Consider the following 23,557-nt stretch of genomic DNA (forward strand, 5'->3'; position numbering starts at 1 on the left):
TTAATCATCCGGCTGCGGCGCACTTACCTGCAGATGTAATTTGTCTTGCAGGAGTCCTGCAAATTCAAACAGTTGGGCTTCTCCCTCTCCTCATAGGAGCACACAGGCACGATGGTCTGCCGCCGCCGCTCGGTGCAGGCGATGTCCCTGCAGGAGCAGAAGAGCATCCCGTAGCTGTGCTTGGCTGGCACCTTGTCGAAGAACTGCCGGAGGGCCTTGTGACACTTGCGCCGGTTGCAGACTTCGTTGGACATGCTGGTGGTACACGGGGTGATGTATGCGGACCTGTACTTCTTGCAGGTGTCGTCAAGGTTGCAGGCCTTGGCCGCATCGAGGCAGTTGTTCCCTTTGGGGATGTGCTCCACTGCAAAAGAAGAGAAAGGCAGGTGTGATCACGGTGCGGGGCGCCTGGGCTGCTCACATCTCCTCTGTCTTAATCCAGATCTGGCCGTTTACCTGGCAGTGCTGGGAGCTCTGATCAACTCTGTGTTTTGAAGCTAATAACTTAATGAGTTCATGACAAGGAGGAAGTATTACGAATGCAAAGGCTGGGAGCCCAGGGCAGCCTGCAAACTCCTAGCGGTCTCTTAGACGTATAATTAGGAGGCACTGAGTGAGGCCAAAGGAGCTCAGGCACTTTCCCAACCAGGTATAAACAAGGCAACAGGAGAATAAGTTTCCAGCTCCTGGTTGGTAAACTGAAATTAGGATAAAAGAAAAAAGCAACGAATTATATACTTGTTCATTATACAGTACATAAAATGATATGCTGAATGTAAGTATAATTACCATGCAATCCTCCAGGAATATAATTATGTAATAAATGCATATAGTACATGCTAATTACTATATGATTACAGAGTAATTACATGGTTATTTGAGCCCAGAAGACAAAATATTATGCCAGACTCTCTAAACAGGAAGAAGTAACTACAACAAAGCTGTATTTAAGTTCTAGCTCACAGGCCATTGGAAGAAAACCAGAATAAATTACATAAAAATTTGCAAACCTCAATTGCCACTTAATTTACCACATACAAAATGTGGGATCTATGAGTATTGAGGTTGCAGATTAGAAAAATTCAGCGAGAATTTTGGATAGAATTTCAATGGGCTTACAAACCACAGGCCTTAGGAATTTCACAAAACATATGCTGCCCTCTGCCCAAGCCCCCTGTGCTCATGCTGTCAGAAAAACCAGGGCCGTCCACTGCCACACTGCCTGCTGTGCGGCCTGGAGAGAGAGCATGATAGAGGCAGAGCCTACTGGAGTGGCTGGGTGGGCTGGCCAGGGCCAAGCCCAATGGGCAAAGTTAAAAGATGAGTGGACAAGAGAAATTCAACTCAGTCCCCACGATACAGGTGTTTTCCACAGGGAGGGGAAGTGATGGAAAAACCTTCCAGAGCCCAGTTATAAGGTGGTCCATGGAAAATTGATAATTACATGTAGCAGCGACCCCCCCACAGAGACAGCAGGGAGGTGGCAGACAAGCACCATATAATTGTGGGATTGGATCCCCAGCAAGTTCCTGCTCAGGTCTCAGCCCCTTCTGGGTTCGAGAACCCCCTTTCATTCTCTTTATGCCCCGAGTGGACGGGGACCATGAAAGCATTTGGGAAATTACAAGAGACTAGAGAATTGACAGGAGAGGAGAGAGTCCAGGTCGGTTGAGCAGGACTGAAAGGCAGGGCAAAGCATTTAGTACACATCTAAAGTGCACAGGGAATATTATTCAACCTTAAAAAAAGAAGGAAATCCTGCCATATGCGACAACATGGATGAGGCTTAAGGTCATTATGCTAAGTGAAATAAGCCAGTCACAGGAGGACAAATACTGTATGATGCCACTTATATGAGGTGTCTAAAATAGTCCAACTCACGGAAGCTGAGAGGACAATGGTAGTGGCTAGAGTCTGAGGAAGGGGGAATGGGGAGCTGTTATTCAAGGGGTATAAAGCTTCAGTTGTGCAAGATGAATGAGTTCTAGAGATCTGCTGTACAACATCATGCCTATGGTTCACAATCCTGTATTATACACTTAAAGATCTGTTAAAAGGGTAAATCTCACATTAAATGTTTGTACTACAATAAAATAAAAAATAAATAAGTAAAGGGCACACAAAGCAAGACCAACATTTCAGGGAAAGAAGAACTCTCCCTGTCCTACTGATGATGTGCCTTGCTTTAAGAAAACCCGATATGCAAAAATCGGAAATCACAAAATTATACCCTGGCACCACCAGCAGTGTTTTACTGTGCCCCAGGTTCATGTTTCTGCCTATGACATCTGAATCCAACAATTTGATGGGGAAGGCGATAAACAAGACATTCAGCCCTTCTTGAGTGAGCAGTGCAGGAAGCCAGCAGCTGCACACACACATCCCTGCTGGTTTAACAAGCACAGCTGGTGCATTTTCTCCATCATGACCTCCCCAAACCGGCTTCTCTCGGGCTCCTCGGTTTTCACACAGAGCCTCCTTAGGACTCAAGGAGTGAAATATTCACCATGTGCCCTGACAGGATCACCAGGGCCTCCAGGCCTTGGGAACACTTCTAGCCTTTTCCTCTTTTGAGACTTCTAATGTTGTGCTGTTGGGCCCACAGGCAACAGTGATTTATATTCTTGAAGGTCTACAGTGTACTAGGAGATTTCTAAATTATGCATTTTTTCTGATGATAATCCAAAATAAATTAATATGACCATATTCTGGATCATCTGGATTAGACCCTTAAGGCTGGATATTGGTACACAATTTCACTGCCTGCATTTACACTTTCATTGGTGTTGAATGGTACTTTATGATCTCTGGCTAAAAAGAAAAGAACAGAGGCACAGAGGTGGACCTAATGCTTAAATGATGTAGCCAGTGATATATGAACAAACAGTTCACGTAAGTTCCAATGGAGAAAAATGGCAGAAGAATTAAGTCATCACACGGCACCCAGTAATAGAGGCCTGCCAAACTCAAAAGAAGTCATGCTAAAACAGAGTACTACATTCCAACAGTAAGCACCAATTGAGATTCAGCAAAACAATATCATCCCTTACATTAAATTAATGTTGTTAACTTGCATTTCATTGTTTTCAAAGTTTTATTCATATTTAATTTGCGTGTTGCTTTTATAATTGTGTAAATAAAGATCAAGAGCTTATAGTTTTATGTTTATAAATTTCGAATAAAATTATAATAAAAATAATAAAACTCAACATATGAGGTCCAGAAAATTTATTTCTCTCTGAAAGTAGTCTATGTAATACACAAGTTTTAAAAAACTGGCCTGGAAAAGAGTTCCTTGACAAAGGTCTTGGCAATGAATTTTTGGATATGACATAAGCAACAAAATCAGAAATAAACAAGTAGGGGGCCAGTCCCGGAAGACTAGTTGTTAAGTTTGGCGCACTCTGCTTCGGCAGCCCGGGTTCGGTTCCCAGGCGCAGACCCCCACCACTTGTCTGTCAGTGGCCATGCTGTGGTGGGAGCTCACATAAAAAAAAAAGAGGAAGACTGCCAACAGACATTAGCTCAGGGTGAATCTTCCTCAGCAAAAAAATAAATAAATAAACAAGTGGGATTACCTCAAACTTAAAAGTTTCTGCACAGCAAAGGAAACCATCAACAAAATGAAAAGTCGAACTATGGAATGGGAGAATATATTTGCAAATCATATAACTGATAAGTGGTTAATATCCAAAATATATAAAGAACTCATACAACTCAATAGCAAAAAAACCACATAATTCACTAAAAAATGGGCAAAGGACCTGAATAGACATTTTTCCAAAGAAGACATTCAAATGGCCAACAGACACAAGAAAAGGTGCTCAACATCACTAACCATTAGGGAAATGAAAATCAACAGGTATGAGATATCACCTCATACCTGTTAGAATAGCTAATATCAAAAAGACAAGAGATAACAAATGCTGGTGAGGATGTGGAGAAAAAGGAACCCTTGTACACTATTGATGGGATTGTAAATTGGTACAGCCACTATGGAAAACAGTATGGAGGTTTCTCAAAAAATTAAAAATAGAATTACCATATGATCCAGCAATTCCACTTCTAGGTATTTATTATCCAAAGAAAACAAAAACACTAATTCGAAGAGATAGCTGCATCCATGTTCACTGCAGCATTATTTCTAATAGCTAAGACATGGAAAAAGGTAAGTGTCCATTGATGGATGAATGGAAAAAGAAAATGTGGTGGACATATATTTATATATATATATACACACACACACACACACACAGTAAAATACTATTCAGCCATAATAAAGAAGGAAATCCTGCCATTTGTGACAATATGGATGGACCTTGAGGGCATTATGCTACGTGAAATAAGTCAGAAAGAGAATGACAAATATTGTACGATCTCATTTATATGTGAAATCTAAAAAAACAAACTCATAGAAAAAAAAGAATCAGATCTGCGGTTACCAGAGGCAGGGGATGGGAGTGAGGGAATTGGAAGAAGGAGGTCAACAGCTATGAACTTCCAGTTATAAGATAAACAAGTACTGAGGATGCAATGTACAACATGATGACTATAGCTAACACTGCTGTGCGGTATATTTGAAAGTTGCTAAGAGAGTAAATCCTAAAAATGTTCATCACAAGGAGAAAAACATTTTTTTTCTTCTTTTTTTTCGTATCTATATGAGGGGATGGATGTTAACTAAACTTACTGTGGCAATTGTTTCGCAATATATCTAAGTCAAGTCCTTATGTTATACACCTTAAACTTATACAGTGCTGTATGTCAATTTTATCTCAAGAAAAATGAAAAAAAAATTGACCTAGTGTTGCTTGCTTTGTCATAATGTTAGCTTCCTTTTTAAAGTTGTGTAGTTTTAAAACTACAATAACTACTAATTTTTTTCTTCTTAATGTTATCGAAAAAGAAAAGCAATATTTCAAAGCAATCAGTGTGACTCAGCCTCACTTTCAGCTGATTCTGTTTTCATCAACATATAACTCTGCCAGAGCACCATTTCCTTACCATTATTTCATAGCCTGTGACAAATTCCAGAATGTACAACCTGGCACATTCGGAGAAGCAAAAAACTATTAATTGATTTCCAGCTCACAGGTCAATGAGTGACTTCCTTTTTGTTTCTGATTCTTATTCACAGAAAACATTCTCATTACCCTTCCCAACTTGATATATGAGCCCAGCATTTCCCAAATAGCAGAACGTGACAAAGACAAAAGAAGAAAATTACAGACTAATATTCTTACAATATAAATTCAAAAAGTTTCGTAAACAGTATTTAGCAATACATTAAAAGGATAGTGCGCCATGACCAGCTAGGGTTTATCCCAAAATGCAAAGTTGGTTTAATATTTAAAAATCAATGTAATTCACCATAGTAACGGACAGGAAGAGAATCACATGATTATTTCAATAGACAAAGAAAAAGCATTCAACAAATTCCAACACTCATTCCATAATAATAAATGCTCAGCAATCTAAGAATAATGGAGTATCTTCTTAATCTGATATAGGGCACCTATGAAAAACCTACAGCTAAAGGCATATTTAATAGAGAAATATTGACAGTTCCCCTCCTAAAACCAGGAACAAAGGAAAGATGCCTATTCTTACCATCTATAGTCAACATTGTACTGGAGGTCCCAGCCATTGCAGTAAAGCAATGAAAAGAAATAAAAGGTATAGAGATTGGAAAGGAAGACATCTCTATTTGCAGATGACTTGGAAAATCCTAAAGAATCTACAAAATAGCTACTAGAGCTAATAAGTGAATTTATCAAAGTGAAAGGATATAAAGTTAATATATAAAAATCAATTGTATTTTTATAAGCTATCAGCAAAAATATTGGGAAACAAAATTTGAAAACATAATTCCATTTATAATAGCACTAAAAAAAAAGACACTTAGGAATGAATTTAACAAGACACACAATACCTCTATACCGAAAACTAAAAAACATTACTAAGAAAATTAAAGAATATCTACATAAATGGAAATATATACCATGTTCATATATCAGAGCACTCAATACTGTTAAGATGCCAATTATCCCAAAATCATAATATGTTTTGAAATTGGCAGATTCTAAAATTTATATGCAAATGCAAAGGACATAGCATAGCCAAAGCAATTTGAAAAAGAACAACAAAGTGAAGGACTTTACACTGACTTCAAGATTTACCATAAAGCTACAGTTATCAAGACAGTGTGGTACAGCATAGGCATAGACAAATCAAACAATGGGACAGAAAACAGAGCTCAGCTTAAATATACCCACACATCTATAGTCATTTGATTTTTGAGAGTCACTAAAGAAATACAACAGAGAAAGTTTTTCAACAAACAGTACTAGAATAACTGAAAACCAATGTAAACAACAACAACAACAATAACACCTCAATCCCACCTTCACATCATACATAAAAATTAATACAAGATAGATCACAGACTTAAACATAAAAGCTAAAATCACAAAGCTTTCAAAAGAAAACATAAGATAATCTTGGACATAGACAAATGTTTCTTAGGACCACAGAAAGTAATAAGCATAAAAAAAAATTGGTAAGTTAGATTTCATCAAAATTAAAACTTCTGCTCATCAAAAGACATTGTTAAGAAATTAAGAAAATAAACAGACAAATCACAGACTACAAGACAATATTTGCAAAACAAAAATCTGACAAAGGACCAGTATCTAAAATATATTAAGAGTGCCTAAAACTGAATAATGAGAAAGAAAATAACTCAATTGAAAAATGAGCCAAATATTTGAAGAGACACTTCACAAAGGAAGATACATGAATGGCTAATAAGCACGTGAAAAGTGTTTAACGTCGTTAGTTATCAGAAAAAATGGAAATTAAAACCACAATGAGATACACTATATACCCACCACAGTGGTTAAAATTCAAGTCTGACAACCTCGAATGTTGTCAAAGATGTGGAGCTCCTGGAATCTCATACATTGTTGGTGGGAGTGTAAAATGGTCCAATCACTTTGGGAAAACGTGGGGCAGCTTTTTTATAAAACTAAACACATGCCTACCCCAAAACCCAGCAATTCCACATCTAGGTATTTATCTAAGAGAAATTAGAACATATGTCCACAAAAAGATGTGTACAAGAATATCACGTAACACTATCTACGTGCTATAACATATAATATATAGAATAACACTATATTGATAATAACCAAAAACTAGAAACAGCTCATGAACCCATCAATAGGAAAATGGTTAAACACTGTGGTCTATGCACACAATGGAACACCAATCAGAAACATGAACAGACGAACTGCTGATACACACAGTAGCACGGATGAATCTCAAAAAAACTCTGCTGGGTGAAAAAAAGCCTTACACAAAAAAGTACACACTGTATGATTCTGTGTATTTGAAGTTCTAGAATAGGCAAAACTAATTTATTATGAAAGAAATCAGAAGAGTGGTTGCTTCTACAGGATGGAGGTGGGGATTGGCTGGGAAGCAGCAAGAGAGAACTTTCTGGGACGACTGGGCACGCACCGACGCACCACTTCTCCGGCCATGCTGAGGCCGCGTCCCACATACAGCAACTAGAAGGATGTGCAACTATGACATACAACTATCTACTGGGGCTGTGGGGGAAGAAAAAGGGGGAGGATTGGCAATAGATGTTAGCTCAGAGCCAGTCTTCCTCAGCAAAAAGAGGAGGATTAGCACGGATGTTAGGTCAGGGCTGATCTTCCTCACAAAAAAAAAAAAAAAGAAGTTTGGGTCAAAACTCAGAGAATGGTACACTTAAGGTTTGTGCATATATAAATTTACCTCAAAAGGAAAAAAAACTAAACAAATAATGAAAACTGGCTAATGATATGTATGCTGAAGCATTTAGGGGAAGCATATTGATATGTGTATTTTAAAAACTTAGATGGATTGACACACGGACACAAGGATGGAGAGAAGATACTTACAAAGCAATTACATTCAAACTTAATGGTAGAATCTAGCCGGTGGGTTGACTGTAAAATCCTTTTCACTGTATGTTTGAAAATGTTCAAATAAAATATTGAAAAAAATAGATTCATGTATACCCTATTCCTTTTCAAAAAGTTTCATGCAGAATATGGAAAACAACTCTCAGCACCCCCTTTCGCCTCCCTTCTTAGTCTCCTCACAAGTTCACCTCCAGTTCCCTCTCAGGCCCTATTGCGGTGTATCCTGCTGCAACGAAGCTCAAAATAAACACTCCTGCAATCACAGGACATATAAATTAGAGTTCAGTTTTCACTTGGTAAGAAGATTGATCCCCTATCTCTATTAAATGGATCCCCCAGTGCACAAAAATGCTCCCTCAATGACTTGAGGGCAGAGGGAGGAATGAGCAGAATGATTCAACTGAGGCCACTCGAGTCACACCCAGTTCTCCGAGAGCTCACGCACTGCACGGAGGGGCAGGCGCACGCCGATGTTTTACGGTCTGGGCACAAGCGCCTTCTCGCCTGCGTGGGCAGGCTTCTGAACAGCTGTACCGTAACTCTGAGCGCCACTCTCTCCACAGCTCATTTTAGAGCTCAGCATTAAAATGCTGCTTTTCCCCCCTCCCCTCCACCTCTAATCTCTCCCTCCATCTGCTGTTATTCATTCTTTAACTCGGTAGAATGTCTGGGATGCTGTCTGAATGGGAAGTACTCTCAGGATGAGGGCTGTTTACTAGAAATCCTTTTTTCTTGGGGGAGGGCATACGCGTGTGGGTTGTCCTGGCTAATGAGCTCCTCTCCAGCATCAGCCCAGCACTGTATTCTGGAGCATGCCGTTTAACCAGCTTTTCCTTTCTAAGGTAGACATAACCATGTTGTTACTTTGCAGGTTACATATTGTTTTCTCTATCGTCATTCTAAGCCTCTCTGGCTGTGATCACATCTGATGTGACTTGTTTCCTGTTTTCTGGGGCAAGGGAGGTAAAACATTCATAGCGACTGGAGGGCCAGCTCCCAGACCATGGAATGAAAAGGGTCAGGTGCTGCTGAAGGGGCAATGAATTAGGAGTCAGAGGGTTTAAATATGGTCCAATCATTTGAGTGTCTTTGTATAAGTCAGCTTTCCCCTGGTGGGCCTCAGTTTCCCCATTTGTGAGATGATACATCCAAGGTCCCTTCAATTCTCAATGTTCTTTGATTCGATGGTTATAATATAAATTGCCTTTTCTGATTATAACTTTAAGTATTTAGGATAAAACTTGATGATCAAGGACAGAATGTAAACCCTGGCACTCGAACGCGCTGGCCTCTCAGCTGTTTGCTGCATCAAAGAGTAAACGGACCAACGATTTCAACCCTGACCTACAGGCAGAGCAAATGTAAATGATCCCTCCAACACAGCGAGATGTGGAGGTGTCAGGGATGATTTATGCACTGGGAGAAGCTTTCAGATTCTAAATTCCTCCGGAGCGAGGAACTGCCTTTATCCAAGTACAATACTCACACTGTCCCAAATCAAAGAGGCCATCACTGTGGCCGGCAGCCCCTCATTATTTACACTTAGAAAATGCCACTGTTATTGGCAAATGCCGGGGCCAGCTAACCAGTTAAATGATTCAGGGCGAAACACAGATGAAAGCAACTAGAAATGCACTTCTACAGATTATGAGGTGGAATAAAACAGTAAATATATTAAAATTTGCATGGCCCGCATGAAGACGTGATTCATTAAGCAGAAAGTTCACAAGACAGTGCGAGAGTGTTGTTTACAAAGGCTTGCCAATTTCCGGGTCTCTTTCTGCCTTTCTTTTTAGGGTTGTAGAATTGAATTCACAACTGGTTTCCTCTTTCTTTCTGACTTGATTAATTACCATGTTAACATAACCACTGTTCTTCTTCTAATAGGCTCCCTCTAACATGTTGTCCCAGCAAATAAAAAATAGGCAAAAGGCTCCAGGATCTTCACAGGGGTAGGGCAGGCTTTTCTGGAAGCTCACATTTACAGTCCGGTCTTTTGATTTCCACGTGGATCAGATGGCAAATCTGATCATACAGGTTTTGACCCTGGTAATCGATCCTTCAAGAGCTTGGCCTTTTCCAGCTGGGGTGCTAAAAATTAGATTTAAAAAGCACATGTTGGCTCTTTGGAGCCCATTTTGCCATTCATACACCATTTCAGACATATTGTATTACACGATGATAAATTTCCTCCTTGTTCTGTTTTTTCATACCTTGTACAACTACATTAAGCCTCAAGCCAGGCCCCATTCTTCTCTGGAATTAACAGTGACTGAATTATTCTGAATACCTGTGAATTTGGAAATAATTCTGTCTGGTGAAGACAGTCCCCAGTGTTAACCACAAGTCACGGGCTCACCCCCAAGCTCACCCATTAGAGATTCCATTTCCATAAGGCACGCACTGTGGCCCACCCCCCCCCACCCATACCTTAAAAAATTAGATGTCTCCTATAAGTGGTGTGCAAGTCACATGCTTGCTGCTGCAAAATGATTAACAGTGCTGTCTCAGCAAATGGGATCATTACATTTTTAATTAACCTTTCCAACCTCCTCCACCTTTTCTTTTTGTTATACACTGGATCTCTGAAGTTTTCTACTTGTTTATGTTCAACTAGGTTTGAAACAAAGGCATGAAAAATGATAGCAGGCCATGCAGGCGTCGGTGCCCAGGTGAGATGCCTGGTGAGGTGTGGGGCCTCATTGTACACAGGTTATGGGGACAGGCGCTCAGAACTTGGTGGCTGGGTTCCCACCTAATTTTTGTTTTGGCAGCTTAGCGTTGTTTAATGGCTTTGGCTACCAGGAAACTGGCTTTTTAAAATCTCTTTCAACCTAATTATAATTACTGTGTATAAATCATACAATGATCAATTATAAAAATCTCGGGTTCATAAATATTTAACTTAGCATTTAAATCCACACTGCAGGAGTGCATGAAATTTCTGAGCCCATCTCTTTGCAAACAACTGCTTTATTACAGTTCCAATGCCAATTACTGAAAACTGAACCAAGTTTGTCTCGCAGCTCACTCAGGCACATATTGGAGAATAATGCCTTTCCGTGTATTAAGATGGCACAATTTAGTTATTTCTGAAATATGCATGCCTCTCATTAAAAAGATATTTTGCAAAGTCTTCTTCCGCCATCTTTTAATTCCTCAAGTATAGAGAGGCACAGTTATGATATTTAGACATAAAAACGCTCATTAAAATATATTTTATCTAATGTAAGATTGATTCCGAGATAATTGAGGTCAGATTTGTTTGGAAAATGTATTGAGACATGTGCAAACGCTAATGCAAAGAGGAAATGATCTTCTAGGAGGACTCAAGCAAAACAGCTAAATATTTTTCAGCAAAATCATAAAGCCGTAATTGGATTTCAATTTAGTAATAGTCGGCCCAAGACAGGCCATTTTTAATAATCTAATTATGTGTTCGGGGCCTACCCCAGAACTCAACGCCCGCTTCAGAACTATTAATTGTACTCAATCCTGTTGCATCTTCAACCATGAAATCTGCTATTACATGTAGGACTGGCTCTCAGTTATGAGTATTTTTTTTCACAATCTCAGATAATCTTTAAAACATCCAAGAAAGCCTACTCCTTTAATTTTCTAAAAGCGAAATCTTTTAATGCCTTTCTCTGGCCCAGAACGCTTGATCCCAAGTAGCTCAGATTTGTGGTCCTTCTACAGACAAAAATCACAATGAGATCTACAAACACACATCTCCCTATTTTGATGAAGACACAGAAAGCAGCCCTTGCTTTTGTCTGATTTTCATTAATTAAAGGTATTTAATTGCTAACATCTCATTAGCAGTAAAATTAATGAGTACTTCAGCTACAGGAAAAGATCTGCATGATAATGTAAACCTAATTCATTTTACGGGGTACGAACTGTAGCTCCACTAATATTTAGCCTGTGCAAGCTCCACTGATATTTAGCCATTTCAACAGTAAAGGGCTAAATAGGTCTTCAAATCCAGTGCTGCTTCTCTAGAGAAAACACCAAATGTGGCCCAACCAAGTAACAAAGAATCCAAGAGCCCCTTCATTTTTCCATCAACATATCACCACAGAGAGGACTAAATGGAAGGGAAATATGGAGTGGTTTGTTTTTAATAATTTTCTAAGTTACTATTAAATAAAAAGGTGCTTTAAAATAATGTGCCTGAACTTTTAAACTAGCATACCCAAACTGAGAAATTTCTAAGTGTGTGCCATGCAAAGTCATCACTCTGGGAAGCTGGACACGTACCCCAAGGAGGCTGCCAGCACTCCAGACATTTCATGGAACTCTTCCTTAGGAGCCTGAGCCATGTTCTTTGGAATACTCAGCAACAGCAAATCTCTGCATCAGGGATGGATTTTAAAAGCCAAATGCCATTTAACACTAAGTGCGTTAATGAAATAGGCGACGATGTTGGGCAATGTTTAGGGGTGGAAAATAAGTGATGAATACACGTAAGGATTTTTTCACGTGGGTGACTTACAAATTGGCTCTGAAATTAACCAGCGAAGTGGCTTTCCTGGAAAGGTTTTGAGACAACAATAGCAGTGGAATAAATGTTTTGCTTCTCAAGGTGGCTATTTTGAAGGACAATATTCATTTGGATGTATGAGTTCATGGTAGTCTCATAATCCATAGTCATACTGTACATTTGCTGTGTTTCTCCAGTGAGCTGGAGAAAAAGGATGCCACCAGAAGACAGGCTAGTGGCCCGAATGTCTCTTCCACTACACAACCTACAAAAATTGTTCTGGCTTCTGATATATATATAGAGAGAGAGGAAAAAGTATGCATTCTAAAGCCAAAGGATCAGCTGAAACAATGAAAAATAAAGAGGCTGAAGATCCTATTAAGTAGCCTGGATGATGCTGAGATAATAATGAATCATTCATGAGGTTGGCGGTTGTCAGGGCCCTCACAGTGCGGGATTTCAGCAAAGATAAGCTAAATATCAGGTCTTTATTTTTAGTTAAAGAGCATAAAATTCAACGCATTTCCTCCCATGAGCCTATTTACAGACCTGCTGTAGTACCTGTTTGCCTTCACCTGCCTCCCCATTGATACCCCATTAAGCCGCTCCACCTGCAGTGGCTTTTCCCTTCTCCACAGCTCTGCAAACACCGCCCATCTGCTACAGCTCAATTGTTTCTTTTGGGCAGATAAACAAAAGCTGCATGAATAATAATGGCAGGCTTTGTGTCTATAGGGTGTGTGTTCTAGAAAGACAGTAGCCAGAAGCTAAGGCCATTTCAGGGAGAGAAGCCACTAGCTGGGCAGAATGTCTCCAGTTAAGCGTAGCCATGTTCCAGAAGATTATGGGGAGAAGGAATGTCCACCTTAATTAGTTACATTTGTGAATCTGGATTATATACATTTTTAATGACAATTTGCTTCATTCAAGAAGGTATTTCATGTCAATTTGGGTTAATAAAATTTCTTTTGGTTAAGGATTGTTAGGTGACCTATTTTAATGAGGATTAGCATATTATTTCTCTTTTATGCCAACAAGTTTTAAGCATTTGAAAAGTTGGTTCATTCAAGCAGTGACCAAACTTTGGGGCCATCAGAAGGCCCTGGATAGCAAACTTTAAAAAACAAAAAATCAGTGGCTGGCCTGGTGAGGTAGTGGTTAAGTTTGCACATTCCACTTGGGAGGCCTGGGATTCATGGGTTTGGATCCTGGGCACAGATCTACACACTGCTCATCAAGCCATGCTGTGGCAGCATCCCACATACCATAAAAAAAAAAAAAAGAAAAAGAAGAAGATTGGCACAGATGTTAGCTCAGGGACAATCTTCCTCACCAAAAAAAAAATCAAAAAAACAAACCCCACAGATTCCTGGGTCCTGTCCCATCCTCTGAGAATCTGTATTTTTACAAAGCTCCCAAGTACTTCTGACGGTCAGACTTGAAATTTGCTGATCTTCAGTAAGTTAAACCATTCCTTTTTACTACCCACCAGCACCTCCACTCATTTTTCTAGTAAATTCTGGCTATCTGGTTGGTACTGGTCACATTTTCAGGAATGTGGTCCCTAAGAGGTGCCTTCTTGTGGAGAGCTCATTCAGGCCTCATTCCATGAAGATCTTGTTGATGAGAGGGCTTTCTATGCTTGCATCCCCAGTGTAACTTCAGAATTAAGCCTAGACTATATTTACCACATGGCCCTAGCACAGATACTTCCAAGGCGGGCTAAGACAAAGCTCCTGTCGCCCTCCAATCCCCCACAGCCTCCCATGAGCTGCAGAGGAAGCTGACAGCAGAACGGGCGTGTGTGTGCCCATCTACATGCCTCAGTGAACTCTGTGTTTTATTTTAATGGTGTGTTGGCAAGTGTTCCTGCTCATTTCATTTCTAGCTTTAAATTGGTTCCAAATGCATTCACACATTTACCCTTCTGAGCCCCAGGATAACTCTTGTTAGATCCCCATTTGAAGGACTACACCAGTTAGCTCAAGGATTAGGTTTAAACCCTGGAATTTCTATATTAAAATTCTTTAGGCAGGACCTGCATTGTGTCTCTGCAACTTCATCGGCAGCTCTGTCTCCCGCTGGAATTGCAGAGGAAATACAGCTATATCCGCATGGTGTTCAGTGGGCACCAAGCCACCTCTCCCCGGGAGGTGTTCTGCCACCTGGCTCCTGTCCATGGGATGCTGAGAGTCTACTGAGGCAGGCTGAGGCAAGTGGGTAACCCACCACTCTCAGGCTGCTTCTGGAACTTTCCTCAGTTTCTCACACAAGCATGTCAACTATGGAGTTCCTGTGTTCCTAAGGTACATGTAGTGTCCCTGACGTACACGTAAATTAAGGACCCTGGGCCAAATGAGAACAATCCCAGCTCCTAGAGCCTATTTCCACTTAGCTTTTTGCTTAGTAAAAACAGGTATAGTTTAGGCAAAATGCATGTGTTCTGCCCCAAAACTCCTTCAAGCTTTAAAGTCTGCCTTTTCTGATAGAGATCTGGACTAGCGTATAGCTAGTTTTTGTGAGAAATAGTCACTTGAACAGTTACATTTAACCCCAGGCGAGGCTGAAGCTGGATGTGAGTATTGGGGTCAAGATGATTCCCTCGGCTTTACGCCTGGAGAGATCAGAATGACATTCAGCACAAGTGCCGGGGTGCAGGCCAGCTGCTTATGGTGCTCTCAGCACCCCTGGACATGCCAGAGGTACAGGGTCACCCTTTCGCTAGGGCATTCAGGGACGACACAAGTGAGGAAGGCCAGCCTCACTGGCCAGCCATGCTGTTCTTCGGCCAGGAAGGGATGGAGGGATGCAAAGCTGTGGTGAGTTTCTGCCCTATACGAGGACAAGCCTGGGTCCCTGAACAGCCCTGCACTCATGGAAGAGGCTCTGTGTTGCAGAAAATCCTGTTTTAAGACACAGGAGAACCACACGAAGCCAGACCGTGTATCTCTGTGATTTAGCCTTCTTACCACATTACCAAACACAGGTATTAGCTTTTTGCCCTTTGGCCTTAAAAAATGAATAATGAATAGCTCCTGAGAATTCCCCCTAATATGTCTAGAGCTGCCTCCATTACCAGGAATGATTGGACAGTCTCCCTGTGGCATTAGCTAGTGAACTGACCCAAGAGAGGTGAGAGAGTTCCTGAGGTGGAAAATATGGTAGAACTATGGTTCCTAAGATAGAAGCGTGAACGTGGAAATGAGGACTGGTCTGATTCAGTACAGAAGCTGGCATCCCCAGGACCATTCCCTCCAAGAAGTTCTCAAAAAAAATGAAATGGAAGTAAGTCCAGTTGGCTGTTCGGTGGGGAACAAGGCTTTCCCAGTTTCTATTTTATTTATTGTGTGGGACAGACCATCTTCAATGCTAGATGTAAGAGCTATTAGTTTTAAAGAAGATACATTCCCTAGAGTCTTCTATGAGCCCTTTAAGGATTTCACATGACAAGTTCTCTGAGATATTATAAATGGGATCATATTTAGTAATGTTTGGGGGTTGTAGTAGTGTTTATGCAGTTCAGAGATTTGGCTTAGGAATACATTTGTAAAAAAAAAGAAAAGCAAAAATTAAATGTAACTTTAAGAAAGACAGGTCAATAGCATAATAACAGAGAATGAAAATTTTGAAAATCTAACCTATACCCTGAATCTGAGAATGCATTTCTAGTATGGTGTTTGCATGTTAGAAAGGAACAAAAAGCAATTGTCTAAATCTATTTCTATTGTCTATTTCTTGACACCAATGAGGGGTCCTCTTAATGTGGTGAAGACTTCTTTAAAGTACCAATAACTCAGAAGTACTTCTGCATTTGAGAGAGAATAGAAAGGAAATTATAAATGTGATTACAAACCCCACACAGTCTTCTAAGGAGAGAGATCACAATCATCTGCTAAAACTGAACACCGCAGAGGGGAAAAGGTATCCACGGGAGATTACTGTGTCAGTAAATACATAAAGTACAGAAGTCCCACATATTTGACATTTGAAGAACAAAGCTATCCATCAATGTCCTGGCACAGATCGAACAAACAGAATACTACTGCTGAAAACCTAATAGTATGATGGTAATAATGTAGCCATAAAACCTCTGGTCTATAATTGACTGCTTCCACTTGGAGCTAACATGTCTAAAACAGTGACTAATGTTCACCTAAAGATTTCACTTGTGTTAAATGGCAATCAGTTACACCTGACACTAGTCCCAGTGGATGGCTTGTGCTGGATAATGGCCCAGGGACAGACTCCAAGGGGGTGAGGGGAGAGCATATCCCCAAACAAGAGATGCAGGTATGTGATGTTTAAATGTGGATCTCAGGTATGTTTCCTCTCGGTCACCTCCTTTGGATGTGATGAGGCTGCCACTTTTTGACAAAGTAATTAGAAATGCACGAGGATGGAGAGTCCAGCAAGTTCCTCAGGGCACCCAGGTCTTAGCTGTCGAGTTTTGTTTAGTGAGCATATTACTATAAACCACATTCCTGGACCATAAGAGCTTACACCCTGTCTCTCTCCTCAAAATAAGTAACCAGATGCACAGAACCCAAAAGTGGTGGGCTTAAGAGAGGGGGCAGCATTCACATGACTTGGCCTTCTCTCTTCCTTTTTTTTTTCTTTAAAGCTCCTGGACTGGCTGTGAGTTCTGGATGCCAATCTGGTGAATAGTTTGGTTAAGCAGGTCTCTCCTTGGACAAGAGATGTGGCTGGGCTATTGGCAGTGAGAACCGAAGTTTGAAAGGAAAGCTTATTGCTGCTGTTAGATGACAAAACAAAAGATCATTTACCTCTCAGCACAAATTCAGAGCCTTCCACCAGTACAAATGGCTGCTAAAGGGGCCGGGACCACACAGGATGTGATTTTTCATGTGGGCATTTGCCACAACCAGATCGATCAAGTTCAACAATGCCCGGCCACACAGCAGGACCGAGAAAGGGCCGTGTTACTCTCATCTCAGTGTTTTGTTTTGTTTTTAATCTCCAGTGAGGCTCTACCTGCACTGCCTGTAAACCACTGCCACTTCAGTAATGCCTAAATTTCAAAGTATGAGAATTCCTCCCTTCCCTTCAACACACAGGAGAGAAGCCCTCTGCATCTTTTGGTTCACAGTCCCGAGTAAAAGCTCTTTATATGTTGGATTCAAGTAAAACGAAGTCATCCCTGGGTTTCATTAGGGCAAAAATCCCCAGACCCTCCCGTGCCCCGAAATGGATTTGCAAGTTTCAGCTTTCAGTTAGCCAGCAACTGTTTGTTACCAAAAACAGGCATTTTTATCCACATTGTAAAGTTGATTGTAACCAGAAATTTTAATTAATATGTCTGGTGGCTTCTAATGGACTTGAGTATTCGTCAGATTGCTTTGTGCCCTTTGATATATACTTAAAGGTAATTGAGTAGTCTTACTGATGTATTTTTAAAGAGCAAACTATTGATTAATAATGTTTCAGTATTAATATAACCACTTTGTGTGGATCAAGAAACATCAATAGCAGAAAACCCATATTTATCTACAAATTAACAACTCTATATAGATTTGTTACTTTAAGCTAAATGGGGTGCATCCACTCATTACATTCCAACAGAGACTAGACTTCTCATGATAGAGATTAAAGGTGAAGTTGGCCTTATTTTTCCACGGCATGAAATGAATGCTTTTCACCACATCATGCCCTAGTGCCGCTGAAAAATAGCCACAGTAAAGCACAGGTCCACTTCCCCTCTGACAGGCCGATATTTTTAATTCCTTACTTGGTGAAAACATTTCATACTTTGGGAGCTTTAATTGCTGCCACTGCAGAGCAGAATGAAATAAAAAATGATTGTACCATTCAGGATGGAGATGGGGATGAGCCCAAATTTATCCCTGCTTAAAACCAGTTGTACGGTTCATATACTTCGAGTGTATGGTCCATTCAAATTGAATTACTGCAAAGAGGAAAAGTTGGAGTATTTCGGAGACTTGGGGTGAACCAGTTCCTGAGGCTGGGCTGTAGGACACTGGGCAAAGCACTTCTCAAACAAATGGAAACTGTCAGTTCTTTTTTTTTTTTTTTTTTAATACCTAGCAGGCCTAATGAGTCCACTGAAGAGGCTGGTTTGAAAACATTCTTAGGCTGACTTTAGCATAGCATGATGGGTCCACTAACATTCAGACAGTCTGTGTAAACAACCGTGTGAGTGGCCAAAACAACCTACAAATGGCAATGATGGCAGTTTCCATGTTGGGACCCCAAGCCAAATTTCTGAAAGCGTCACTTTGCTCTGAGCTGATGACAAAATGTCCATACACTGCAACTGCTACCTGAACGTTATTTAGATTTATGGAGAGAGAAGAAGATAGCAGCTGGCAGGGCTCCTTGTCCTAGTTTAATTCTCTCTCTCTCCCCTACAAGGAACATGGCCGATTTAACTGTAACTCTCCAACAAGCTGCAAGAGCTAAAGATGGAAATTAACATACAGAAAACTGAGGAACATGCACAAGGAAGTTGCATGATAAGTTATCAGTGCCCTCAGAAGAGGACTAGAATATAAGACTCCAGGATTTCGATCCCAGGCCAATGTTCTTTCCACTCTAATGTGTTATGACCTGCAAGTCTGATGGCTTTGTTAAAAGAGGTGCGCTGGCCTAAATGTCACTCCTCTTTTTGGTCAAACATCTGAATGGGGTTGTGAATGACACTTTATTAAACTAGTGACTCTTAAATGTTTTTGAGCATAAGAATCTCCTGGAGAGTTTGGATCCCACTCCCACAGAATCTGATTCAGTGGATCTAGGGTGGGACCCTGAATTTTAACACACTTCTTATGTGATTCTGTTAGACTACATTTTGAAAAATACGGCACTACTAAAGGAAAATGGCTGTCTGGAAAGCTAAGTCCATTACTGAGATCAATTTCCTGCATCCCCAAAAATAAAATAAGCCAATAATAATCCAAGTATAACAAGTATTCTTTAATAATTCTAACACATACCTCATTCATTCATTCATTCATTCATAGTATTTACTCTCAGGCTAAGAAACATAAATTTTGCTCTTATTATTCTAAGACCAACCTACCCATTCACACTCAGTTCAAGTTAGTGAATATTAACTAAACAAATGGCATGGTGTAAATGGGCTGTTTACCTGTGAGGAACACAAGATAATGTCAGCTAAGCCAACAAAAAGCCCCTTTTGGGGGCTGGCCCTGTGGCGTAGTGGTTAAGTTCGGTGCGCTCTGCTTCGGCGGCCCAGGTTCACAGGTTCAGATCCCAGGCATGGACCTACACCACTTGTCAGCCACGCTATGGCAGTGACCCACATATAAAGTGGAGGAAGACTGGCACAGATGTTAGCTCAGGGTTAATCTTCCTCAAGCAAAAAAAGAGGAAGACTGGCAACAGATGTTAGCTCAGGGCAAATCTTCCTCAGGAAAAAAAAAAAATCCTTTTTGTTAAAAACTCAAGGAGCAAATACACTCAAGGAATAAAACAGTGCTAGATATATATGAGAATTTGGCAGTAACTATCAGTTGGCAAAGGATAACTACTTAAAAACAGTCCTATGACAACTGGGTATCCCCTTGGAAAAGGATAAATTTAGATTTCTAAGGCATCCATACACAAAAATAAATTCTAAGTGGATGAAAGAATTAAATGTGAAAAACAAAACTTTAAAACTTTTAAAAGGAAACAGAGGAGATTATCTTTATGACTTTGAGATAGGAAAGAAATTTTTAAACAAGACGCACATGCCCCCAAACCATAAAAGAAAGACTAATAAATTGACTACATTAAAATCAAAAACTTAGGACCAATCGAAAAATTCCTTAAAAAAAGTACAAAGATAAGCCATAGGCTAGGAAAAGATATTTAAACTCACAAAATGAGAAAAGAACGATATCCAGAAATCACATAGCACTCCTGTGAATCAATATGAAAGAGAGAAACATGATGAGGTGATCAATGAAAGACTGTCAAGCATAAAAATATATTGCATTAAGATAAAATTCTGAGGATGGAAAAGAATGGAATTTCAAGTTCAAAGGGCAAAGAGAGTGATACAAACTTTCTATTAAAAATCTTAGTAGTATATTATTTAAATGGATGCTAGTGAGAGTCAAATCATTACACTATTGTCATTTCATTGAAATCTTTGAAAAGAGTGATCTTTACTTTTATCTTTAAGTGTCTATATTACAATATCTATATTACACAGATGTCCAGCAATAACTTAACAATACATGGAAGTAACGGGGACCCACACAAATATATCCTGTTAAACCCAAACTAAATGTATCCCCAATGTCAACTTCCCCTTGGCCAGATGTTCAAGTATCTGAGACCCATCCAATCCTGCTGGACACAGGAGGGAATGTGTGACAGGAGGAAAGGTAAGAGTGGAGGGAGACAGTGATCTTCACCAATTGCAGCTAAAATCTCTTACTTTTGCAAATTTTATAAATTTTTACAAAAACATATAATCATGTAAACACATTGCTAGGGTCTTTCCCAGGGCTTGTGGAAGGAAGGGGCCAGCATCTAAAGTTTCATTAGCTTCACCGTAAATCCATCCCTGGGGATCTGGGGATGATAAATAAATCTGTAATGATTTATTTATCTGTAAGGGTGTGTGTGTGAGAGAGAGAGAGAGACAGAGAAAGATCAGATACAAATATGACAACATGTTAAGATTTGATAAAGCCGGGTTGGTGGGTACTGGTATGTACATTTATATTACTGTTTACATTTGTTTGTATATTTGAAATGCTCCATTAAGAGACAGAGACAGAACACGCTGAGTGTGCTTGCATCCTGAAGTCTCCTGGGGAACAGTGCTGGAGAGTTCTGCAGAAATGGCTGTGAGAGAGCTGTCTGGCCCTGGGGGGAGGGGCAACCTGATAGCTCTTGTGACAGCTATCAGTCACCAAAGGTCAAGCTCACCTGCACTTCTGGCTGGAGCTGGCAGTTCACACCACACCGTCGCATCTAAAAACACACGTGGTGACACATCCTTTTTTCCAGAAGAGCCCAGCTTATGCCCCCACTCCTGACTCCCCACAGAAAGGGCTACCTGTTTTATCAAGACAAAAGAAATCGCTAGCGCCAAGCGTGACTCTGTCACCACACGTCACTTCGCATCAGCTGGCACGTGTCAAAGAATGACACAAAAAGCTGCCACCTGCCATCCTCTCACAGTGCACATCAAACTTCTCTTTGTAAAACACTTCAACAGCAACCAAGAGAAAATTCCTTTATGAACCACGATGCCATTTCGATGAGTGAGAGCGAGGTGAAATCTCATTTCCTAGAACTGGAGACAACAGAGGAGGAAGCAACTCTGCAAAAGGTCTCAGGTTAAAAATAGACCCTCCACTCCTCCCACCTACAAACGTTCCTTCCCCAGAGATCCGTTTCCTGGGGACACAGCGGAGGTGTCAAAAAGCCACATGGAGCCTTTTTTGGAGTATGAGTTGTAACAATTTCTGCCTAAAATGAAGGATATTCTAGGATGTGACAGTTAGGATTCTTTCCTCTGTGCTTCCATCAAGAGTGATAACAGAAAAAAATTATTCGTGGCGGGGGGGGGGGAGGACGTTTTGAGAATTTTGCCATTTGTCTTCTGGCTTAACCTTGGTACACTTTAAGATAATTACCAAGAATTATAAAACTTTAGGGCCAAATGTGACCTCAAGAGATAATCTAGTCTGATATTCTAATTTAAAGGTGAGGGAAAGCAGGAAGCTGCCAGAAGCCACAGAGCCAGCTGAGAGCAGAGCCAGGGGGAGAACTCAGACCTTCCCACAGAGAGGAAACATGAGTGGTGCCCAGCGGTTACGGGCACAGACCCTCAAACCAGACCCCCACGATCATGCGACTTTGGGCAAGTTAACCTTATTCTTGCATTTCTTCATCTGTTAAATGGGGATATGGTAGTAATAGTACGAACCTCACAGAGTTGTTGTGGGGATTAAATGAGAGAGTTCAGAGCTAGCACATCACAAGTGCCGGTGGTCTTGGTTTTCTTAGTTTTATCATTAACCATTTCAATTACTTCTTCCACGGTGCCATGATGCCACTCTCCAGGCATTGTTTCAGAAAGAGCTTTACTGGCGGAACATACTGACGGCCTAATAAACAGAAAATTATTATTTCCGTACGATGACTTTTGTAAAATAATTGGCTTTGATCTTAAGAAAAAAAATCATCAAACACGAGGATGCAGCTTATTCCAGGGCATGGAGAAAAGAGAGGAAGGACGAGGAGTTGGGAGCACTAGAAATGAGACAAGTGAGAAAAATGCCTCTGTGCCCTAATGGGATCAGTTTTTAACTTGATTCAAATCAAATTTCGAATGCATTATTTTTCAAGAGAAAGAAATTGTTCTAACAAGAAGAACACACTGGGTCTAAGGACTGCTGCACACGTCCGGACAAGGGACTGGCTGGCACTGTCACCACACAAGCTCCCCACAAGCCTCGGGGGATCACCAGCAAATTATATGGATCAACTACTTCCAACGTTATGCACATCTTTAAAATATGCTTCCAGGATGTTCCTGTAAGACAGAGCCACTGTCATGTTGGAGAAGTTATAGCAAATTAATAAGTCTCTCGACATGCTTGAGAATACGTGGGGTACAACAATGAAATCATTACTCTTTATCTCCTTGAATTCCAAGAAAGCAAAAAATAGCAACACAAGAAAAAAATCTTTCATAACAGTTGATTAGAAAATTTGGCCTGCAGAAAATCAGGCTCTTGTCACACATTGCACATTAAAAATCCAAATACGTTAGAGAAACCGGGATTTTTTAACACCCCCAGCTTTAATACAAAGGATCACATTAATAAGATACAATTTAGATTTGCATTTTTTTAATAAGCTCGGGATCAAAGGGAATGCATAGCTGAAGGGGTATTAAACTGTGAGCACACAAACTCTTCGCTACACATTGGAGGAAGAAAACACGTTCCCCTTCTGCAGGAAGACACCCACCATTTGAGAAGGAGAAAAATGTATCCTTTCTTTGGTACATCATTACTGCTTAACAATTTCCAAGCATTTCCAATTGGTCCAGGTGGATTCACCTGCCAATGTACCTAATGGACTCAGTCCA

At 40.4% G+C, this 23,557-nt stretch overlaps 1 protein-coding gene across 1 annotated transcript in view; it reads right to left on the reverse strand.

The window, feature by feature from the left end:
- GFRA1 (GDNF family receptor alpha 1) overlaps positions 1-23,557 on the reverse strand; it is a 207,645-nt gene that overhangs the window by 61,550 nt on the left and 122,538 nt on the right. Inside the window, exon 5 of the mRNA XM_058544077.1 lies at positions 28-364. Within this exon, the coding sequence (XP_058400060.1) occupies positions 28-364 (337 nt within the window). The remainder of the gene's footprint in view (positions 1-27; positions 365-23,557) is intronic.

The sequence above is a fragment of the Diceros bicornis genome, chromosome 6 (genome assembly GCF_020826845.1).
Source record: "Diceros bicornis minor isolate mBicDic1 chromosome 6, mDicBic1.mat.cur, whole genome shotgun sequence".
Classification (NCBI taxonomy): Eukaryota; Metazoa; Chordata; class Mammalia; order Perissodactyla; family Rhinocerotidae; genus Diceros; species Diceros bicornis.